The sequence below is a fragment of the Cebidichthys violaceus genome, unplaced genomic scaffold, assembly GCF_023349555.1.
Source record: "Cebidichthys violaceus isolate CVI_PGR_0920_01 unplaced genomic scaffold, fCebVio1.0.p SCAF_6, whole genome shotgun sequence".
NCBI lineage: Eukaryota > Metazoa > Chordata > Actinopteri > Perciformes > Stichaeidae > Cebidichthys > Cebidichthys violaceus.
Window position 1 is genome coordinate 14,086,597 of NW_027176816.1, and position 19,358 is coordinate 14,105,954.

The 19,358-nt window shown below is 42.6% G+C and overlaps 1 protein-coding gene across 2 annotated transcripts in view; it reads left to right on the forward strand.

Moving 5' to 3' along the window:
* The window catches only part of ephb2a (eph receptor B2a), a 74,038-nt gene extending 54,995 nt beyond the window's left edge, over positions 1-19,043 (forward strand). The window contains exons 5-16 of one of the 2 annotated variants that reach the window (XM_068732522.1): positions 496-831; positions 963-1,087; positions 1,218-1,380; positions 1,509-1,617; positions 2,654-2,721; positions 8,696-8,818; positions 9,134-9,381; positions 10,578-10,793; positions 11,239-11,388; positions 13,320-13,513; positions 13,628-13,783; positions 14,503-19,043. In XM_068732522.1, the coding sequence (XP_068588623.1) occupies positions 496-831; positions 963-1,087; positions 1,218-1,380; positions 1,509-1,617; positions 2,654-2,721; positions 8,696-8,818; positions 9,134-9,381; positions 10,578-10,793; positions 11,239-11,388; positions 13,320-13,513; positions 13,628-13,783; positions 14,503-14,611 (1,997 nt within the window). In that variant the 3' untranslated portion in view covers positions 14,612-19,043. The remainder of the gene's footprint in view (positions 1-495; positions 832-962; positions 1,088-1,217; positions 1,381-1,508; positions 1,618-2,653; positions 2,722-8,695; positions 8,819-9,133; positions 9,382-10,577; positions 10,794-11,238; positions 11,389-13,319; positions 13,514-13,627; positions 13,784-14,502) is intronic. The other variant, XM_068732524.1, reaches the window with a different exon arrangement.
* Positions 19,044-19,358: the final 315 nt, after the last annotated feature.

Sequence of the window (19,358 nt, forward strand, 5' to 3'; positions counted from 1 at the left end):
TGGCTGAAATTAGTAGTAAAACAACAAACACACAAAAAACATTTCACCTGCCAAACATTTTTTTCAACAGTTTTACAGATAAAAAGAAAACATAAGGAACTTTTTTCTCCTGTTCTTAAGTCTTAAGCACAGGAGAGAAAACAAGATAAATCAGACTTAAAAACTGGATCATCAGAATTTATTTTTTCTCACTTGCCTCTCAGAGCTTCTGTAAACAAGTATACACATCATGAGAGTTATTGTCATAGATACCTCTCGGGTCTGTGCTTTAAGAGCACCTGCCGAAAATTAAACTTCTTTAGAAGTAAAGGTGTTGGTTTCATGTATGTGTCATATGTTGGGTATTAGTTAAACAACACAGGCTGAAAATAAACCCAGAAGAGGCAGTAAGCTGTAGTGATGGAAAGTAGAAGTACATAAATACTAATGAATCAGTGTTTCAATTACAAAAACGTAAAAAGTACAGTGTTAGTATAACACCCTGTTCTCTTCCAGCTGTTCCATCAGCTCCACAGAACGTCATCTCCATCGTGAATGAGACCTCTCTGAGGCTGGAGTGGAGCCCCCCACAGGAGGGCGGTGGCCGAGAAGACGTTGTCTACAACATCATATGTAAAAGCTGCGGCCGTGGGCGGGGTGGCTGCACCCGCTGTGGAGACAATGTGCAATTTGTCCCTCGTCAGCTGGGACTGACCGACACCAGCGTCCACATCAACGACCTCCTGGCTCACACACAGTACACCTTTGAAATACAAGCTGTCAATGGAGTGTCTGACCAGAGTCCTTATTCACCACAGTACACGTCCGTCAACATCACCACCAACCAGGCTGGTGAGTCTAGCCCAACGTCTTACAGGCCTGATTTCCCTTTGAGTGAAAGACCAACAGCTTATATTTTCAGTTTCGGTGGTCAGTTTTTTCTCTACAGCCTCTAACTTCGCTTCTCCTTGTTTTCTTCTCAGCACCATCAGCAGTGTCTATCATCCACCAGGTTGGCAGAGCCCCAAACAGTATCACCCTGTCCTGGTCCCAGCCTGATCAGCCCAATGGAGTGATTCTGGACTATGAGCTGCAGTATTATGAGAAGGTACATCAGTGCTGATGATGAAGAGTTAGTCACTTATGGCTCATACAGACATCATGACTCCTGATTCTAAAGTGTCAATCTTACTGCTCCAGTCATTTTAGTTAAATCCATTTGTCTGATTATTTTTCAGAACCAGGCAGAGTGGAACTCATCTCTAACCAGGAGTCAGACCAACACAGCAGTCATACGAGGCTTGAAGCCTGGAACTATCTATGTCTTCCAGGTTCGGGCTCGGACTGTCGCTGGATTTGGACGCTTTAGTGGCAAAATGTACTTCCAAACAATGACTGAAGGTAGGAATGGCTATCAGTTTTACTGACCAACTCACCCATACGTTCACCCCAGGTGCTTCCTACGAGGTGATCTCATCTATCACTGAACATGTGTCACAGTTCTTGGTTTTCTGTTGTTTCACTTGTAGAAGAATATAACTCCAGTATCCAGGAGAAGCTCCCACTCATCATTGGTTCTGCTGCTGCAGGGGTAGTCTTCATCATTGCCATCACTGTCTTCATAATTGTCTGCCGCAGGTGAGCCAATAATGTTACAGGCCATGAAACAATATAATAATAACATGTGTTTCCATTTAAGTATCGTTAAAAGATCACCTAATGGTAACTTGATTCCATTGCTAGCTGTAAGATCAGCTCACAAACTATCTGCAGTAAACTAAACCTCACACTGAATGTGCCATAAAACCAAAACAATGAACTAAAAGATGCTAAAAAGTTTAAACTGTCATGCTAATGATCCCACATTGAATTGCAATTGAATTACTCATGAATGGAGAGCAATCACATACTAGGAATTGGACAACTTTTTTTTATCTTTCTTGATGTACTAAAATAGAAATAAAAGCTTGGGATCAGGACAACAAAACTGTACACGTAAAGGTAAACATAGACAGGGCTGTTATGTGCACAAGTAGTGAAATAATAGGTGTATATATCAATATTATATATATCCCCTTTCACTTGTTCATAGAATTCTGTGGCGGCTGTGGCTCAGGATAGTGCGGGTCTACCTTTAATTATGCTGTAATCCCATGGAATCAAGCATTAGGGTATAAACCGGATATCATGTTAGTGCATGAGGACATGAGAGAATACCGGCAACGGTAACAGTAGACGGCATTTCTGTGCAATGTTTCGCTAAATCCTTGAGTAAGACACTGGATTCCAAGTTTCTCCCCAGACACTTCCCAGCAACCCACTGCTTCTAATGCTTAGGATGGGTTAAATGCAGAGGTCCCATTTCACTATGTTGTTTTGAGTACTATCGTATTATGTTTTTTGTTGTTGTGTTTTTTTGTGATATGAGTAAAAGGTTTTAAGTTTAAAACCACAACGGCTCATTACCAAAGTACTGTGCATCAGACATAAGTTCTTCTTTACTGATATAAAACCTCACTGCCTGTGTGTTTTGGCAAAACAATCTCAAAACACAAGGTCCACTTACCAGATTTTTCCAGTGCTTCATCCATATCACACAACATCAGTGGACGGAGCTGTACAGTTCATGGGGACGGATCTCTTGAGATGCAAGCCTCTGTGTTTTTGTCCTCAGCAGGAGAAGTCCTGACAGACCAGAATCAGACTACACAGACAAACTCCAACATTATACCAGTGGTCACAGTAAGTAACACTGTTTACTATGCACAGTATGTTGTCATCAGAAAGATAGCAACTGATGTTCCAAATGTCAGCTTTTGATTTGGGAGAATATTGTCACAGCCTGGCTCATAAACTGAAACAAAAGCGGGGAGACAACAAGCTAGCGGCCAAAAAAGAAACTATTTATTTTGTCTTCCAAGCACAGGTAATACAATATTTCCCAGCAGGTACGCCACGGCAGCAACACCGGTCGTGAGCCCATCAACAGTGGTCCTCCTTGTTGCCCCCTCGCTGCCAACTGAACAGCTCTTTGTAAGGCCCGTGCCACACCAGCACAGGTGCTGCTCATCTGGCTGACGAGCCTCCAATCACCACCTGCAACACAGGAAAACACAACGGGGCACCCAGTGCATGATAGGAGGAGGGTCGTCACACCCCCCCCCATAAAAACAGGGTTCCTATCAGGAATCCCACACAGGAAACCAATATTTAGCAACCCACAAAACCTATGCAGAATGCACAGATTCTGAACAAAACCCCACAAATCTCCTTCCTGCAAGCCAGCACCCCAGCCTATAAAAAGGACTTTTTAGAGTGGCAGGGGAAAGGAAGACTGAAAGTCATGAATGATACAGAAAAGAGTTAACAGTTCAAGATAAAGGTGCTCTTGACAGAGCATCAGCCACAATATTTTTTGAGCCTTTAATGTGGCGAATGTCCAAACAGTAAGATTGCAGGAACAGAAACCATCGCATCAAACGGCGGTTCTGGCAACACAAAGAATGGAGAAAAGTTATAGGGTTATGGTCTGTATAGACCACCAGAGGAACCCCAGAGTCCACATAGACTTCGAAATGTTGCAGTGCCCACACAAGGGCAAGAGTCTCTTTCTCTATGACTGAATAATTTAACTGGTAAGAGTTAAATTTCTTAGAGAAAAAACTCACAGGGCGTTCCACGTCATTTCCGTCATACTGAAACAGCACAGCACCTACACCTACATCACTTGCATCCACCTGCAACTCGAACGGACGATCCATGCAAGGTGCCGCAAGGACGGGAGGTGAGCACAGGACAGTTTTAACATTTTCAAAGGCTTGTTGACATGAATCTGACCAGACGTACTTTGCTGTAGTTTTCAGCAGATCCGTCAATGGAGCTACCACAGTTGAGAAATTACAACAGAAACTGCGATAGTAACCCACCAGACCCAAGAATCGCATCAGCTCTTTCTTGGTGGTGGGCACTGGATACTGCTCAATTGCAGTCACCTTCGCTTGTACCGGTCGCACCTGCCCTTGGCCCACTATCTTCCCAAGATAGGTGATGGTTGCCTTTGCGAATTCGCACTTCGCCAAGTTGATAGTCAGGTTTGCGTCGCGCAGCCGATCAAATAGCCTCCTGATGCGGTAGACATGCTCTTCCCAGGTATTACTGTAGATCACGACATCATCAAGGTACACGGCACAGCCGTCCAGTCCAGACACAACCATATTCATTAGTCGCTGAAAGGTTGCCGGTGCATTTCGCAACCCAAAACTCATCACTGAATAAGAAAAAAGCCCAAAAGGAGTTATAAAGGCAGACACCTCTCTAGCTCGTTGAGACAGTGGCACCTGCCAATATCCCTTGAGTAAATCAAATTTACTGACAAAGTGAGCTGAGCCCACCTGATCCACACAATCCTCCATGCGCGGCAGTGGATAAGCGTCTGGTTTAGTTACCCCATTTACTTTACGATAGTCTGTACAAAATCGAGGGCTTTTATCTGCTTTATCCACAAGCAAACAGGGAGATGCCCAGCTAGAAGCAGAAGGTTCGGCAATATTATTGTCGAGCATATAGTGCACTTCCTTTTCCATTACTTTGCGTTTCATTTCTGACACCCTGTAAAAACGCTGGTGAATTGGCTGTGCGCCACCCACGTCAATGTCATGCACTATCAAATGTGTACAAGTTGGCACGTCACTAAACAAACACAGATAGTCATTAATAAGAGCAGACATTTCTGCGAACTGCTCCCTTGCCAAATGCTCAAGCAAAGACTCCAAGTTACCCAGTGTTTCAGAGTTCTTTAACCGGCCTCGCAACAGACTCATCAGGTGAGACCACCCCATCATCCTCAGGTACCGTCAAATTAACCTGCAACTGTCTTCCCACAGTTCCTGCCATTAACACAGGTTTAACAACCTGCTGTTGCACACTCTCCCCCGAGGCAGAACATCATTAACATTAACATAATCAATCAAATTCTGAGGGGGTTCAGGCTGTGCAATTGGATCATGCAGTAAAGTCAGCGGTCCGCGCACCGTATGCCCAAACACAAGATCATTCGGACTAAACCCAGTGCTCTCCTGCACAACCTCTCTGGCAGCTAACAGTAACCAGGGAAGCCCCTCCTCCCAGTCCTGATTTAGCTCAACGCAATAGCCCCGCAACAGAGACTTGAGAGTTTGATGAAACCTCTCCAATGCCCCTTGGCTTTGAGCATGGTATGCAGAGGCTTTATTATGTCTCACCCGGAGCTGTTTCAAAACTTGAGCAAACAAATGCGAAGAAAAATTGGAACCTTGATCTCTTTGAACGACTTTGGGAATTCCAAAGATGGAAATAAACTGCGTCAGCGCTTTAACCACAGATTTAGCAGTAATGGTACGCAACGGATAGGCAGCCGGATATCTTGTGCTTTGACACATTACTGTAAACAAATAGTTGCTTCCAGACTTTGAACGCGGTAATGGACCAACACAATCAATAATAAGATGCTCAAATGGCTGAGTGATCACTGGAATTGGAGCCAGAGGAGCCGGCTTGATGGTCTGGTTTGGTTTACCTGTCATTTGACATGTATGACATGTTTTAATATAACTGGACACATCCCTCTTCACACGAGGCCAAAAAAAATACCTGAGAACATAGTCGTACGTCTTTCGAACTCCTAAATGCCCCGATTGATCGTGTGACGTCCTCAGCACCTCTTCCCGGAATTTGGATGGGACCACAACCTGAAAAACAGGATTACCCACAAAGTTCTCCCCATGTGGCACCCATTTCCTCACCAACAAACCATCTACCAGCAGATAACCTTTTGCCGCACTCTTCCCATCGACCCCCGAGATGACTTGGTCAAACAGCCCACCAAGCGCAGGATCAGCCCGTTGTTCTGCCGTCAAGTCGCTGCGGGAATCCGACAAAAGAGAGTTGGGTGTCTCCACAGAGAAGGCCCCACTATTGTCTGCGATAGTCTGCTCACCCTCAGATTCCGCCCCCCCACGGCACATAGCCCGTGTAACTGCGCAAGCTGTAAACACATCAGGGAAACAGTGAGCACTCTCATCCGGTATTTCCGTAACAGAGGGAAAAGATGTTACTATAGGAGGTGGCGGACCGTCAGCCCACACCCGGTTACCAGCTAGATCGTTTCCCAGGATGATATCCACACCTCTGATTGGTAATGCAGGGCGTACCCCCATGGTTACCTCGCCCTGAACCAACCCACAGTCAAGCTCCAACCTATGCAATGGCACAGGCAGTACATTTAAAGCCATTCCCCGCATTAGTATGTACTCCCCCGTGTTAGTACCCTGGGAAAAAAACAGCACGGAACTCACAATGAAGGAATTAAAAGCCCCTGTATCCCTCAGTATCTTTACCGGTACCTTTACATCACTCCCCGGCAGTGACACATGTCCAGTAGACACAAAAGCTGCGAAAGCCGACTGCTCCAAGCCGCCATCCACTCCCAGTTCCCCCTGCTCACATGAAGGAAGAACACAGGGAGTAGTAACATGACTGACCTTCCGGACAGGAGCAGTCAGTGCGACAGGCCTGACATGCGCACTACTCAACCCACTGTTGGAACTTGTTTTATTCGGGCACTCAGCCTTCCAATGGCCCCTGCCCTTACAGTAATGACATAAATCACTGGCCTCAACATGCGGCTGACTACGTGTGACCCTTTCCAGTTTACCCTGCCGAGGGCCAGCTCCCTCCTCCCATCGTTTTCCAGCTGGTTGAAAATTACCGCCACTCCCCCTGTACACACCATCATCCCGAGGCCTGGACTCACGGTCACCACGATGCGTCAACATATACTCATCCGACAGTGTGGCTACTTCTGCCGCTGTCTTCACTTTACGTTCACTTATATACGTAGCAATGTGACTGGGCACAGAATCTTTAAACTGCTCCAGAACTATCAGATCACACAAAGCATCATAAGAATGAACCCCCAGTGAAGTACACCAACGGTTGAAGTGAGTTGTTAACTCCCTGGCAAACTCCATGTGTGTCTGTCTTCCAGACCTCTCCCAAGTCCTAAACCTCTGGCGATATGCCTCAGGCACCAACTCATAGGCTCTTAGGACGGCAGCCTTGACAGACGCATACATCTTACTATCAGCCACACTGAGCGAGGAATAAGGTTGCTGCGCCTTACCTGTGAGAACGCATTGTAAGAGTAACGTGCGGTCAACATCCGACCAGCTTCTACTCTCAGCTACCCGCTCAAAAAGCGAAAAAAAAGTATCCGGGTCTTGTTCACAAAATGGAGGAACCAACCTCAAACTCACGGCAACATCAAAAGCACGTGATGGCCCAGCAGAACCGGCAGCAACCTGCCTCACACCACCAACGTCACTCAAGCTCAACCTGCGCTCCTCCAGTTCAATTCTTTTAATTTCGACTTGCAACAAGAGTAACTCTTTGCGCTGCTCAAACGTTAACTCTGGAACGTCACTCACCGGGCCTTCACTAGAAACCGATGCACCCAACGTGTCCGCATCGGACCCACCAGCATATAGTTTAGCCTGGAGAACACCCACGTCAAACAGATTTTCTTACAAGATGTTTTTCATGTTCTCCTTCAAGCGCTTATCCCCCACATCCATCTTAAAATGCTCAGCAATTTTTTCCAACTGCTCTCGCGAACAATGATCCAAAAACTCCTCTGATGGAGCTCTCAAAAACTCCTCAACAGAAGACAGTGTTTTTTTTTTGTTTTTGTTTTTTTTTGCGTGCACAAAACAAAAAGTACTAAAGGAAATCCTTTTAGGCTACTCCACAGCCAGCAATCAAACGGCGCATACACAGCCAAGCTTCACCGTAATCCCGTCCCTCCAACTGCCTAACCAGAGACCAACTAATCTCCCCCCTAGTCTTCAGGTTGCTACTCGTGGTGGGTATTTACGCACTTAAACCCGCAGGCCCGGTAAAACAAACAAAAACTGGCCGCCCACCTGCAGCCTCGAACGTGCTCCCGAGACAACCGCTCCAACCACTTTCACACCACACTATCAGAACCCCCCCAACGACCTCCAAAGGGAGTCCGCTCTTCAGCCTAACAGGGACAGAATAACAGTAACTTACTCAGTGTGTAAAAAGGACCACCCAGACTCTGACCAAAATCACCACCATAACAGCTCGGCAACACAAAACCAAATTAGCCTACTTACCAGACTCAAACGTTTTCCCATCAAGCAGACTGCGCAACAGATCAAGACCTGGCACCTCGTCTACCATGTTACAGCTGGTACTAATTTTACCACAATGCAGACACCGGGTCAACTAGAATTGGACGAGCCCCCATATGTCACAGCCTGGCTCATAAACTGAAACAAAAGCGGGGAGACAACAAGCTAGCGGCCAAAAAAGAAACTATTTATTTTGTCTTCCAAGCACAGGTAATACAATATTTCCCAGCAGGTACGCCACGGCAGCAACACCGGTCGTGAGCCCATCAACAGTGGTCCTCCTTGTTGCCCCCTCGCTGCCAACTGAACAGCTCTTTGTAAAGCCCGTGCCACACCAGCACAGGTGCTGCTCATCTGGCTGACGAGCCTCCAATCACCACCTGCAACACAGGAAAACACAACGGGGCACCCAGTGCATGATAGCAGGAGGGTCGTCACAATATGTAAAAAAAAAATCCAGGATGCTGGTATGTTTCAGTTGTGTGTGTGTAGCTGTTGCTGTCTCTTCTATCTCTCTGTTGAAGTGTCACCAGGAATGAAGATCTACATTGACCCCTTCACGTATGAGGACCCTAATGAAGCAGTCAGAGAGTTTGCCAAGGAGATTGACATTTCTTGTGTCAAGATTGAACAAGTTATTGGTGCAGGTAAATTAAAACAGTGCATGAAAATGGAAATGGTATCAGATAAAGTCAGTGAGGACTGACCAGGTTTTCAAAAGAGGGCATCTTTGGGTACTTACTGGAACTCTTCAGCAGGGCTCTGAGGGTACTCACTGCTTAGTACATCAGGGCAGGCCTCGCCATATGAATGCAACATGTCATGTTACTGTCTAACAAGATAAAAACACAGTTTTCCTATGAAGATTATGTCAGAGAAAACTCTGATAGTGATAGAGTAACTCGAAGTTTTAGATCAAGGCTTTATTCTTAGTCCACTGACTGCTCTCATCTTCCTGTCAGGTGAGTTTGGGGAGGTGTGCAGTGGAAACCTCCGGCAGCCAGGGAAGAGAGAGATCCTGGTGGCTATTAAGGCACTGAAGGCCGGCTACACTGATCGCCAGAGGCGGGACTTCCTGAGCGAGGCATCCATCATGGGCCAGTTCGACCACCCCAACATCATCCATCTGGAGGGGGTGGTGACCAAGAGCAGCCCTGTGATGATCATCACTGAGTTCATGGAAAACGGATCCCTGGACTCCTTCCTCAGGGTAAAGGACACACTGACAGCTCATGCATTGTACTGCACCTGCTGCAATGAGGTTGTCAGTACATTTTATAATCAGTCTGCACATGCACATAGACACACAACGGCCGTGGTAAAGCTTTACTATGGTAGCAATGTGATGAACAAATCTAAGCGTTTGACAGCTTAGTACTATATACTGTAAATGTATCTGTCCTGCATTTTGTGTACTTTGCTTCATTAAAGTGACAGTTCATGAAAGCTGGTCTCTGGGAACAGGGGGCTAGCCAAGTGGTCTCAACCACATCTCATTGTCTTTTACAGCCGATAGAACCAGCTCAAGTTGATTGAAAGCCCACAAATCAAGGCGAGTCATCAAGTTCAAGCTGCTGATATGATCAGACAGCACAAACAATATTTGCCCGGGAAAACCTCCAAATGAATGTATCACAGCTCAGATGACGAATCTCCTACAGAGAACATTTCAAATAGCTTTTGAGAGGGTGGGTGAGGGGGGTAAAGTAGTCAGTAACAATCTACAACAAAATGTTATGGTTATTCAACATAAACTAAGAAAAATTAAATTATATGAATAGTTTATTTGATATTTTGTAATATACAGATATGCAATTATGATTTATGTTGATGATGTCCAATGTTTGACCATGAGTCGAGACTATAGTGTAATATACGGTAGCTAGTTTAGGTGCAAAATATGTGTAGGTGTGTGTGTGTGTGTGGTGTGTGTGCTTGGTAACTAGTAACTACGCCACTGACACTCTAGACAGCTTTCTCTCCATCTTGCCTGTATTCTATAATCAAAGTTTCTGCTGGCTTTCTTGGGTTCCGTCTGGTTCTCTAAGTTTACCTCCACAGACATCAAACTGAATCCATCTCGCTTCACCTCAGAAGAGTCTCTTGTTTTCTAAATCAAGTCGATCAGATCTGCAATCAACTTTCAGGTTTTGGTTCAAATTGAATTCACTCCTAACTCCTTACAGGCTTTTGGATTATCCCGTTACACAGCCTCCCCATCTGATCCTCTGTTCAGGACAGAGTTTGACCACATGACTACCAATTGTTGTTATTCTTTCACTTCAGCAACATGTTCACAGTCTCTCCAAATTTAGTCAGGAGTATTCAGTCATTTGTGTTCAGTCATTTGCATTAGTCATCACAAAAGACAAAGTTTAACTTGATGTTTTGTTATTTTTCTTACAGCAAAATGATGGGCAGTTTACAGTGATCCAGCTGGTGGGAATGCTGCGCGGCATAGCAGCAGGAATGAAGTACCTATGTGACATGAACTACGTCCATCGGGACCTGGCAGCTAGGAACATCCTGGTCAACAGCAACCTGGTGTGCAAAGTGTCTGACTTCGGCCTGTCCCGCTTCCTTGAGGACGACACATCAGACCCCACCTACACCAGCGCTCTGGTGAGTCTTCATTACAGACTTCAATGGCTGTGTTTGATTTTAAGAGCTCTTCACAAAGCTGCTTGGAAACACTTTTCCTGAGAGACTGAACTCCTCAGCTAAGAGCAGGGCAGGGTTGACAGGTGACCGGACTGTGTCAGTGAATGTGGAATCATAATTAAATCTATACATAGGACCATGAAAACTAACTAGATTGGATTGGATTTGATTAAAAAAATAATTTCAATAATAAATTAAACTAAATAAATAAAAAAAAGTTAAAAACCATTGGACTACTTTGTAGTTTACATTATGAATTTAAGTAAATTACTGGAAGCAAAACAGGACATAAAACAAACAAAAATAAATGGGCCAATAGGTCAATAGGTTTCTAGAAAAACATCGGTGATGGAATGACACATGTATTTCGGCCCACTGTTGACGTTCACACTTGTTTTTTTTCCAGGGAGGGAAGATTCCCATCCGGTGGACGGCTCCAGAGGCCATTCAGTACAGGAAGTTCACCTCCTCCAGTGACTGCTGGAGCTATGGCATAGTCATGTGGGAGGTGATGTCATATGGAGAGAGGCCCTACTGGGACATGAGCAATCAAGATGTGAGTAAAGCCCTGTCAATCAGCCAGCAATATCAGCCAGCAATTTGATTTTACTACATATAACAGTCGTCACATAGAAAGGTGATACGCCAATGTATTTAATGATGGGGCCTCATTCAGCCAAAATAATAATAAACGATAATATAATATTAGTAAATAAAATATTTTAAAGCTGCCATGTTTAGAATTGTATTTGTTTATTGCATGTTCTGAGGGTATTAGTTAAGGGGCTTTATTCCCAGAAGAAAGTGTTACAAACTCATCTCAGGCTTCGTCATCAAAGCAAATGCAACTTGTAAGTGCATCTTTCTTCTCGAGTCGATATAATGTAGAGAGAAAAAACAACAACACTTGACATAATGATAGCAGACAGTATTGGTGTGTGTGTGTGTGTGTGTGTGTGTGTGTGTGTGTGTGTGTGTGTGTGTGTGTGTGTGTGTTGGGGGGGGGGGGGGGGGGTGTTCTGTTAGTCAAATAGAAGGAGACACATTTCCTCATGTGCTCTGTCTTTTCACACAATGTGCACATTTACTGTAACTTTTCTTAAAATGATAATAATCTGTGTTTTTCTTCAGATGACATTAATTACATAACAAATAATGTTTTGAGAAGAAACAAGTTAACTTTTTGCTTTGCTGGTTGTTTCTTACAGGTCTTTTTCTTTCAGTAGTTACAGTAGTTTATTGTGTTTATTCAGTCAGTAGTCCGTGTATGTTAAACATGTTGAATTTGTGAATGTTGACATAACGTTAAAAATTCTAACAGTTAGTTTTAGAATATTACAACTTACTTCATTGACGGTTTGGTCGAGGTAACAGTATGTCCTTTGTAACCAGCACTGAATCTGTTACTCGTCTGGCCTACTTTCATTCCTGGACACGTTCATAGCAAGTTCAGCTAACTAATATAATAAACTGAACTAATTTGCTTAGACCGGACACTCAAACTGAAGCTGATGTTGTTAACTGATCTGTTGCTGGTGAAGAGGTGTGTATAGTAATTCAGTCAGGTGGCAGTAAAATATGCTCCTGCAGCTCCTGCAAACTATGATTGCACAACTGTCGACCATTGTGACCACATTTATTTGATTTATTTTTTTCATTGAGTCTACATTACGTTTTTTATTTCAGAAATAAAAAATGTAATTAATATTGAAATTAAAAATAAAATTAAATCAATTAGATACTGCGTCAAATTGGAAATGTAATTGAATAAAACATTTAATTGACTTAGAAACTGAAATAAGATTAACAACAATGTGTTATTAATTAAGTTAGATTATAAATGACATCAAATTAAACAAAGTAATACAAATTATTTTTAATGAAAAGCCATTATTATGAAAAAATACCATTGTGTGCAAATATGTCAGATGAGAATATTAAAATGACTTTCATTTGTCAGTATGTCCAGTACAGAGATCCATGTTATGTTTAGATTTAAACTGTTAACCTTAAAAAGCATGCTGGCCAACAGCTCCAACTCTGGTAACCAAAGTGTCTCAGGTTTAAATATCTACCTCTATACCTGGTAATTAACTAGATACAGTGTGTAAAAGAAGACAGTTGTTGGTCAAGAAAAACTCTTTGTTGAACATAAACCAAGTCAAACTTGTATGCGTTGGAGACAAGCTACTAGAAGTTAAGCACGACGCCCCCAAATTCGGGGGCACTCGGGACCAGGTGGTAGCATATACCGTCGAAAAAAATGCACTTATCGTAAACGAATACAAATGTATTTATTAATTTTGATTAAATCACCATTTGGCACCATCTATAATGTGGTTTATCTCAGAAAGCAACAACCAAACGTCGGTTTCACTTCCTTTCATTTTGGTTTTGATTGTGTGTCTTATCTATTGAATTCTTAACTGGATGAGGTTCCAGTCATGTTCTGAGACTCAACATTAGTTTTCATCTAAATTCTTCTAGGTTATCAATGCCATAGAGCAGGACTACAGGTTGCCGCCCCCTATGGATTGTCCTAGTGCACTGCATCAGCTGATGCTGGATTGCTGGCAGAAAGAACGCAACAACCGGCCCAAATTCAGCCAGATCGTCAGCACCCTGGACAAGATGATCCGCAACCCCAACAGCCTCAAGGCCACGACACCACTGTCATCAAGGTATGAAAAGGAGAGGACCTCCATCACTTCACACTGTGGATGACCTACACCCATCACAAATCAACCTTCTCACAGGATGTTGTCTTCTTCTTTTGTCTTCTTTCTGTCCACCAGTGTTCACTTACCTCTGCTTGATCGCACTGCTCCAGACTTCTCCTCATTCAGCATAGTGGATGAGTGGCTGGACGCCATCAAGATGGGCCAGTACAAGGAGAACTTTACCAACGAAGGCTTCACCAGCTTTGATGTGGTGTCTCAAATGACCATGGAGTATGTTAGATACTTTTAATATATCCACACTGTGAAGAAGAAAGATCACACTTAGAGAGATGTGGTGATGATACGGATCATCAAGATCATTGTTAGTTATATGTGATTTAAATCTAGTGACTCGCCTCGTGAGATACAAGTGGTATTACAACACAGAACGGGCTTGCTTGGCTAGCTTGTTAGCATGCTCATTTCACTAGATATCTCTGCAACATAATACATAGACATCTTTGATATAATGTCAACACTTTAACGTCCTTACATTCTGTTGATAACATTAGTTCAGTTGTTTTAACCTAAAACTCCGGCCAGACCTTCTACATTGCACCCTTAGCAGAAATGTCAGCCGATACTCTTCTAAAATATCTGTGCTAAACCAACTTATAATAATATAACGATGAATTGATTGCATTAGATAATTAAGAAGAATGCTTTACTGGCTTATCTTTGATCAATTCCAATTACATTACATTAACATTATAACTACACAGCAACTTAAAGTCAAAACATAGCTTCAATAATTCTTCACAAAAAACATGCAGATGAGTTTTAGTACAATGTTCATATGTTCCTCAAACAGGGCAAAGGCGGCCTGTATGTAGCCTGAGAGACTAAACTTAAGGCAAAACACTCCACTGCGACTCAGGAAGCCGTGAAGGTCTTGGAAGTGTTCATCTTGTGGTATACTGAGGTAGAATTGACAAAATGTTTTTCTTTAGGGACATCATCAGAGTGGGAGTGACGTTGGCCGGCCACCAGAAGAAGATCCTCAACAGCATCCAGTCCATGAGGGCCCAGATGAACCTGATCACTTCAGTGGAGGTGTGACCTTGCAGACCAGGAGCACACACTCTGTTTACAGGAGGAAGCCCAGAAGCCACCCGCCACCAACCCTTCATTCTCCTGGAACCCTCTGAGGACACAGACTGTGACTTCGGTCCACCCCCCCACCCCCTCCAAACTCTCTCCAGAAGGTTCTATTAGTCTGCAGCACCTGCGGAAGTTTGGTAGATTCCTTGTAGCTGCTGTATGTTCAGGGAACAGTCATGCTGGGGGGCTTGGTGTTGACCATAAAGACAGCCATCTAAACCCAGTCTTCAAACAGCGCCGTCCATGTCTATTTGATGGGATACCTTGTTTTTTGGGATTTATTCTATTCAATGATAACACATTATACTTGGCTCCACTACCACCAAGTTCAAACATTCAGTGAGAAATCACTTTCCAAAACTGTCCTTGCACTTTTTTGTACAACACTCACTGTTGGAAATGAAAATTAATGAATACGAAAAAAGCAACCTACTATATGAGCTTACAGTTGGTGGCACCCATTTAGTTTAATGGAGAATTCATAGGTGCTTACTGACAGCAGGCTCTTACTGCTAGCTGTCACACAGTGATGTCGGTCCTCCACATTTTGACTGAGAAGCCACAGGGCACAGTGCCGGGACCCTGGTGATTTTAGTTACCTGTTCAAACCTCTACTCAGCAACATTTTCTACTCTTAACGGGGGCAGTTTTACAACAATAGACATGAAAGGGATCTGCATTATGTAACTCCCTCTCCATTTATCAGTTTGATTTTTGCTGGAATTCCAAAATCCACACAAGATTCAAATAAAGTGCTGACATACAAGGGACACACGGGAAATTATGCACTCAATCACTAGTTAATGTGTCTGATGTGAAACATAAAAGCCAGTGCCATGCATTAGGAAGAGGATCTGTAAGCGTGTATTTCAGTCTCTTTTGTTTGGCTACACTATAAACACATTAATTTACTTGATGTAACAAGTAATAACCACAGGTGGCACCAAATCAACCAGGACTGTTAGCTTACCTGGCTATCACTGTATAATGTGAGAAACCATGAGACCAACACATCAATAAAAAAAATATAAATAAAAAAATATTAAATATAATAATGTAGGGGAGAAATTGTAATGTTCAAGAATCAATGGCAGTGGCCAAACACTATCCAACACCATAAAATCACATTATGTCAAAAAGGCACAGAAAGGCTTGAGCAGAACATACTGCAGCCATGTGCTGACCAGCAGTCTGCTCTGTCGCTGTGGTTACTACTAGTGCAGCAGCGGTAAAAGCTCGCTCTTTGGTTAATGGAAGCTAACACTCTTTGCTCTACTACGAAAGATAAAGTTGTGTGCACTGTTTGTTGGCTCCCAGACTGGAATGAAGTGAAGAAATTTTGCCCTTTAAAAAGGTCACAACATATTTCAATGTTTGTGCTGTCACAAGCTGCAGATGTTGTTTTCACTGGACATCTGAGACAAATGAAAGAACCACGCATCTATCAACCCAGAGACTTCCTTAGTGGCCTCCTTAATGAATCCCTTGAGCTGGTCGTCTGAAAATGCCACAAAATGGCATGACTACTGATATTTTTAAAAGCCAATCGGTTGATATTTTTATGTTTTACACAACTCTTCTTGCCAAGAAAATACCATTGTTAACCTTGACATACACCTGAAATGCACGATATGCAAATGTAGACTATACACTGTCTGTCCTTCACTGAGATTTCACTGTCCTATTCACTGTGAAGCATTAGAGTTACTAAGTCTGAGTCAGCAAATAATACATTGCAATCCAAGTCTTCTCAGTGCTGCACCTGTGTTTTGGAGGTAAAGGAGCGATGCTTCATTTTTTACAGGCAGTTGTTTATGAAAAGTCACAGTCGTTATCTTACATATCTATATATGAATAGACTTTGCTTTATTTTGACATAGACCCCAACAAAAAGCTGAACGGTGTCTAGTCACCACTTTGAGTGTATCAATATCTAAATATATCCAAATTCAAAAGTTATTAGAAAACAAAACCGATTTGAGTGTTTTTTTGATCTTATGCCGAAATTGGAAGGCCAACAGCATTTGTCAGTAGCTTCCAAAACCATTACATGACAATCCATGTGACTGTCGTCCCCTATGGTTAAGGTTTGATTTGGTTCGGGCAGCCAAAAGCACAAGAGTGTACCAGTATTTCTGCCTTTGCTTGTGACTGACATGATTAACTCGGCCATTAGAGCTGTAAACAGAGGATGTATTATTGACCAAACAGCGGATGCTCTCTTTTTCTTGTGAGGACAGTGAGTGTTTCTCCTCTCAGGTTTTCTGTTGGACATGCAAGTCCTGTTCTCCATATTGTCACCATGAAATATCTGATGATCTGTCCATGTGCATATTCCCTTTATGGTTCAAAATTAACCTGCTGAGGTGAGATGCTGAGTACTGCACCAACAGTTTCAGAAACTACAGTGGCTTGGGTGATTTTTAGGTTTCACAGAAACAGATCATTCTCCCAACACTACTTTGTTTGTTTTTAAAAAGGTGAATTTTGATAAAACTGGGCTTTTTATAAATACTATGTGGTTATGACAATAATTTATACTTCAGACGACAGAAAGATTATCCTCATCCTTTTATTGTACCAGCACAGAGCACAGGTTTACCAACTCACTGTTTATGTACAGATTCCGTTGAACCCCCAAATCCGTCAGGTTTCCTCCCAGCTAACAGTTGATGTTTTGGGATGCAATGCTTTCTGATCTGCTCGCTGATCACAATTTGTGAGGTAAAACAGAAACCAAACTCTCACTTAAAATGTGCAGTGCAGACTGGAATTTGTATTATTGTTTATTTCATGTCTTTCTCACACTTTCACCAGGCTGGATTACCAACTGGGCAAAGTGGGAAAACCCAGGCCAAAAGGCTGTGGTGGGTTAATCCGACCCCGCACTCTGACCTCCTCCTCTGATACACACAGTGAGGTCATACGCTGGAGTTTGAAGAAATACATGGAACTTACTTATAATATTCAGTGGTGCATGTTTTTGTTTGAACATATTTTCTATGTTTAGTGGACTGTAAGAGACTATCTCATCTCACAGGTGCATTAGACAATTACATTGTCTGCAAACTGTGGATGTGCTCTGTGTCACACTTCCTAGAGTCACACAACTTGCTTGGTTAATTTTTAATGAAATAAGTGCTCCCACATCTATTTTGAACACATTTTCTTTTTTTTTATTTTCTCCCTCCCTTTGATATACAATAAATATTGGTTAGTCTGGGTTTTCAATATTGGTCTGCACTATTGTGTCATGTGGCATTACTGTAACAAAGGTCCTATATGTTTTACAGATGCACAAAGACACTGTACATATGCATGGTCTGCACATCTCACAATTTTCAGCTGATCCTGTTCAAACTGGCATCACTTGATGTGTTTTTGAGAAATCCACTTCTCACAGTCTGGTTCCAGTTCCTCTACTTTTTAATTATTTAGAGCCTGTCTTACAAATGTGAGCATATAAACATGATGCTTAGTGACCAGGATGGTTATATTTGTGCTCTTCCATCAAAATAAGTGAGACAGAAGAGAATATGACAAACACCCTTCACCCTAAACCATTTGTTATTGTGTAAGAGTATTCGAACAATGAAGGGAAAAATAATCAATCGGTGTGAATGTGGCCCTCAGTGACAGTACACGTGATCCGTATGTCAGCCTGGATGAATGTCTGCTATCAACATGGACTCAATTGGATTGCACTAACTCACAAATCTGTTTTCCAAAATGACATATTCATTTTGGAAGAATAAAGAAAGCAAAGTGAATACTTGTTGTATGTGGGATATATCGCAAGTGTCACATTTTCACACAAAACAACTGGATATTTCAGTGAAGAGCTAGCAACTGAAAATCCCTACTATGTAGCAGTGAAAGATGATACAGCAAGACACATTCACTCATTCCCTCCACTTGATATTATTTCTATTTGTTTGTTTTTGTATTATGAAATGACAATGTAAGTTTAGATCCAGCCACAGATGCACTGCTATAAGAGAATAGAAACCTCACTTGAATAGGACCTCTCTATGTACAGTTCAAAGAGAACCACTCTTTTTGTAAGTGTTTCAGTGTGTGTGTGTGTGTGTGTGTGTGTGTGTGTGTGTGTGTGTGCCGTGCTCCGTCCATATGCTGGCCCATATCTGAGCTGCACTGTGGCAGCTTCTCAGTACTCACATAGAGCTGAAATGGTTATGGTTCTGGCAATAGGTTTCCTATTTATTTTTAAACAAGTTGGAAGTGTTCACATTCTACACTTTCTGACTCTAAAGGAATGATGAGAAATTTGCTCATTTGCTTTCTCTGTTGGTGTGAGATGTTCAGATGGATAGCAACCTCATGTCTGTGTATTACAGAACTGGAGTCAAAACACGGTTTTACTTGAATTATGACACACGTTGTTTATATATATATATATATATATATATATATATATATATATATATATATATATATATATATATGATGCTCTGTGCCATGTCTGTAAAAAATATATATTGTTATCGGATTTTACAAGAGTCATTACAAACTGGTCATAGCCTCAAAAATTGTAAACCTCGAACCTGGCAACCCCAATGTGACATCACGACTGCTGCAGACTGCACAGAGTCACTGAGTCCTGCTGTTGTTCATCTCACTGTCTGAAAGAAAGTGAACCAACTCTGTCACCCCCAGTGGTAGAAAAATAAGACACTTCATTTAA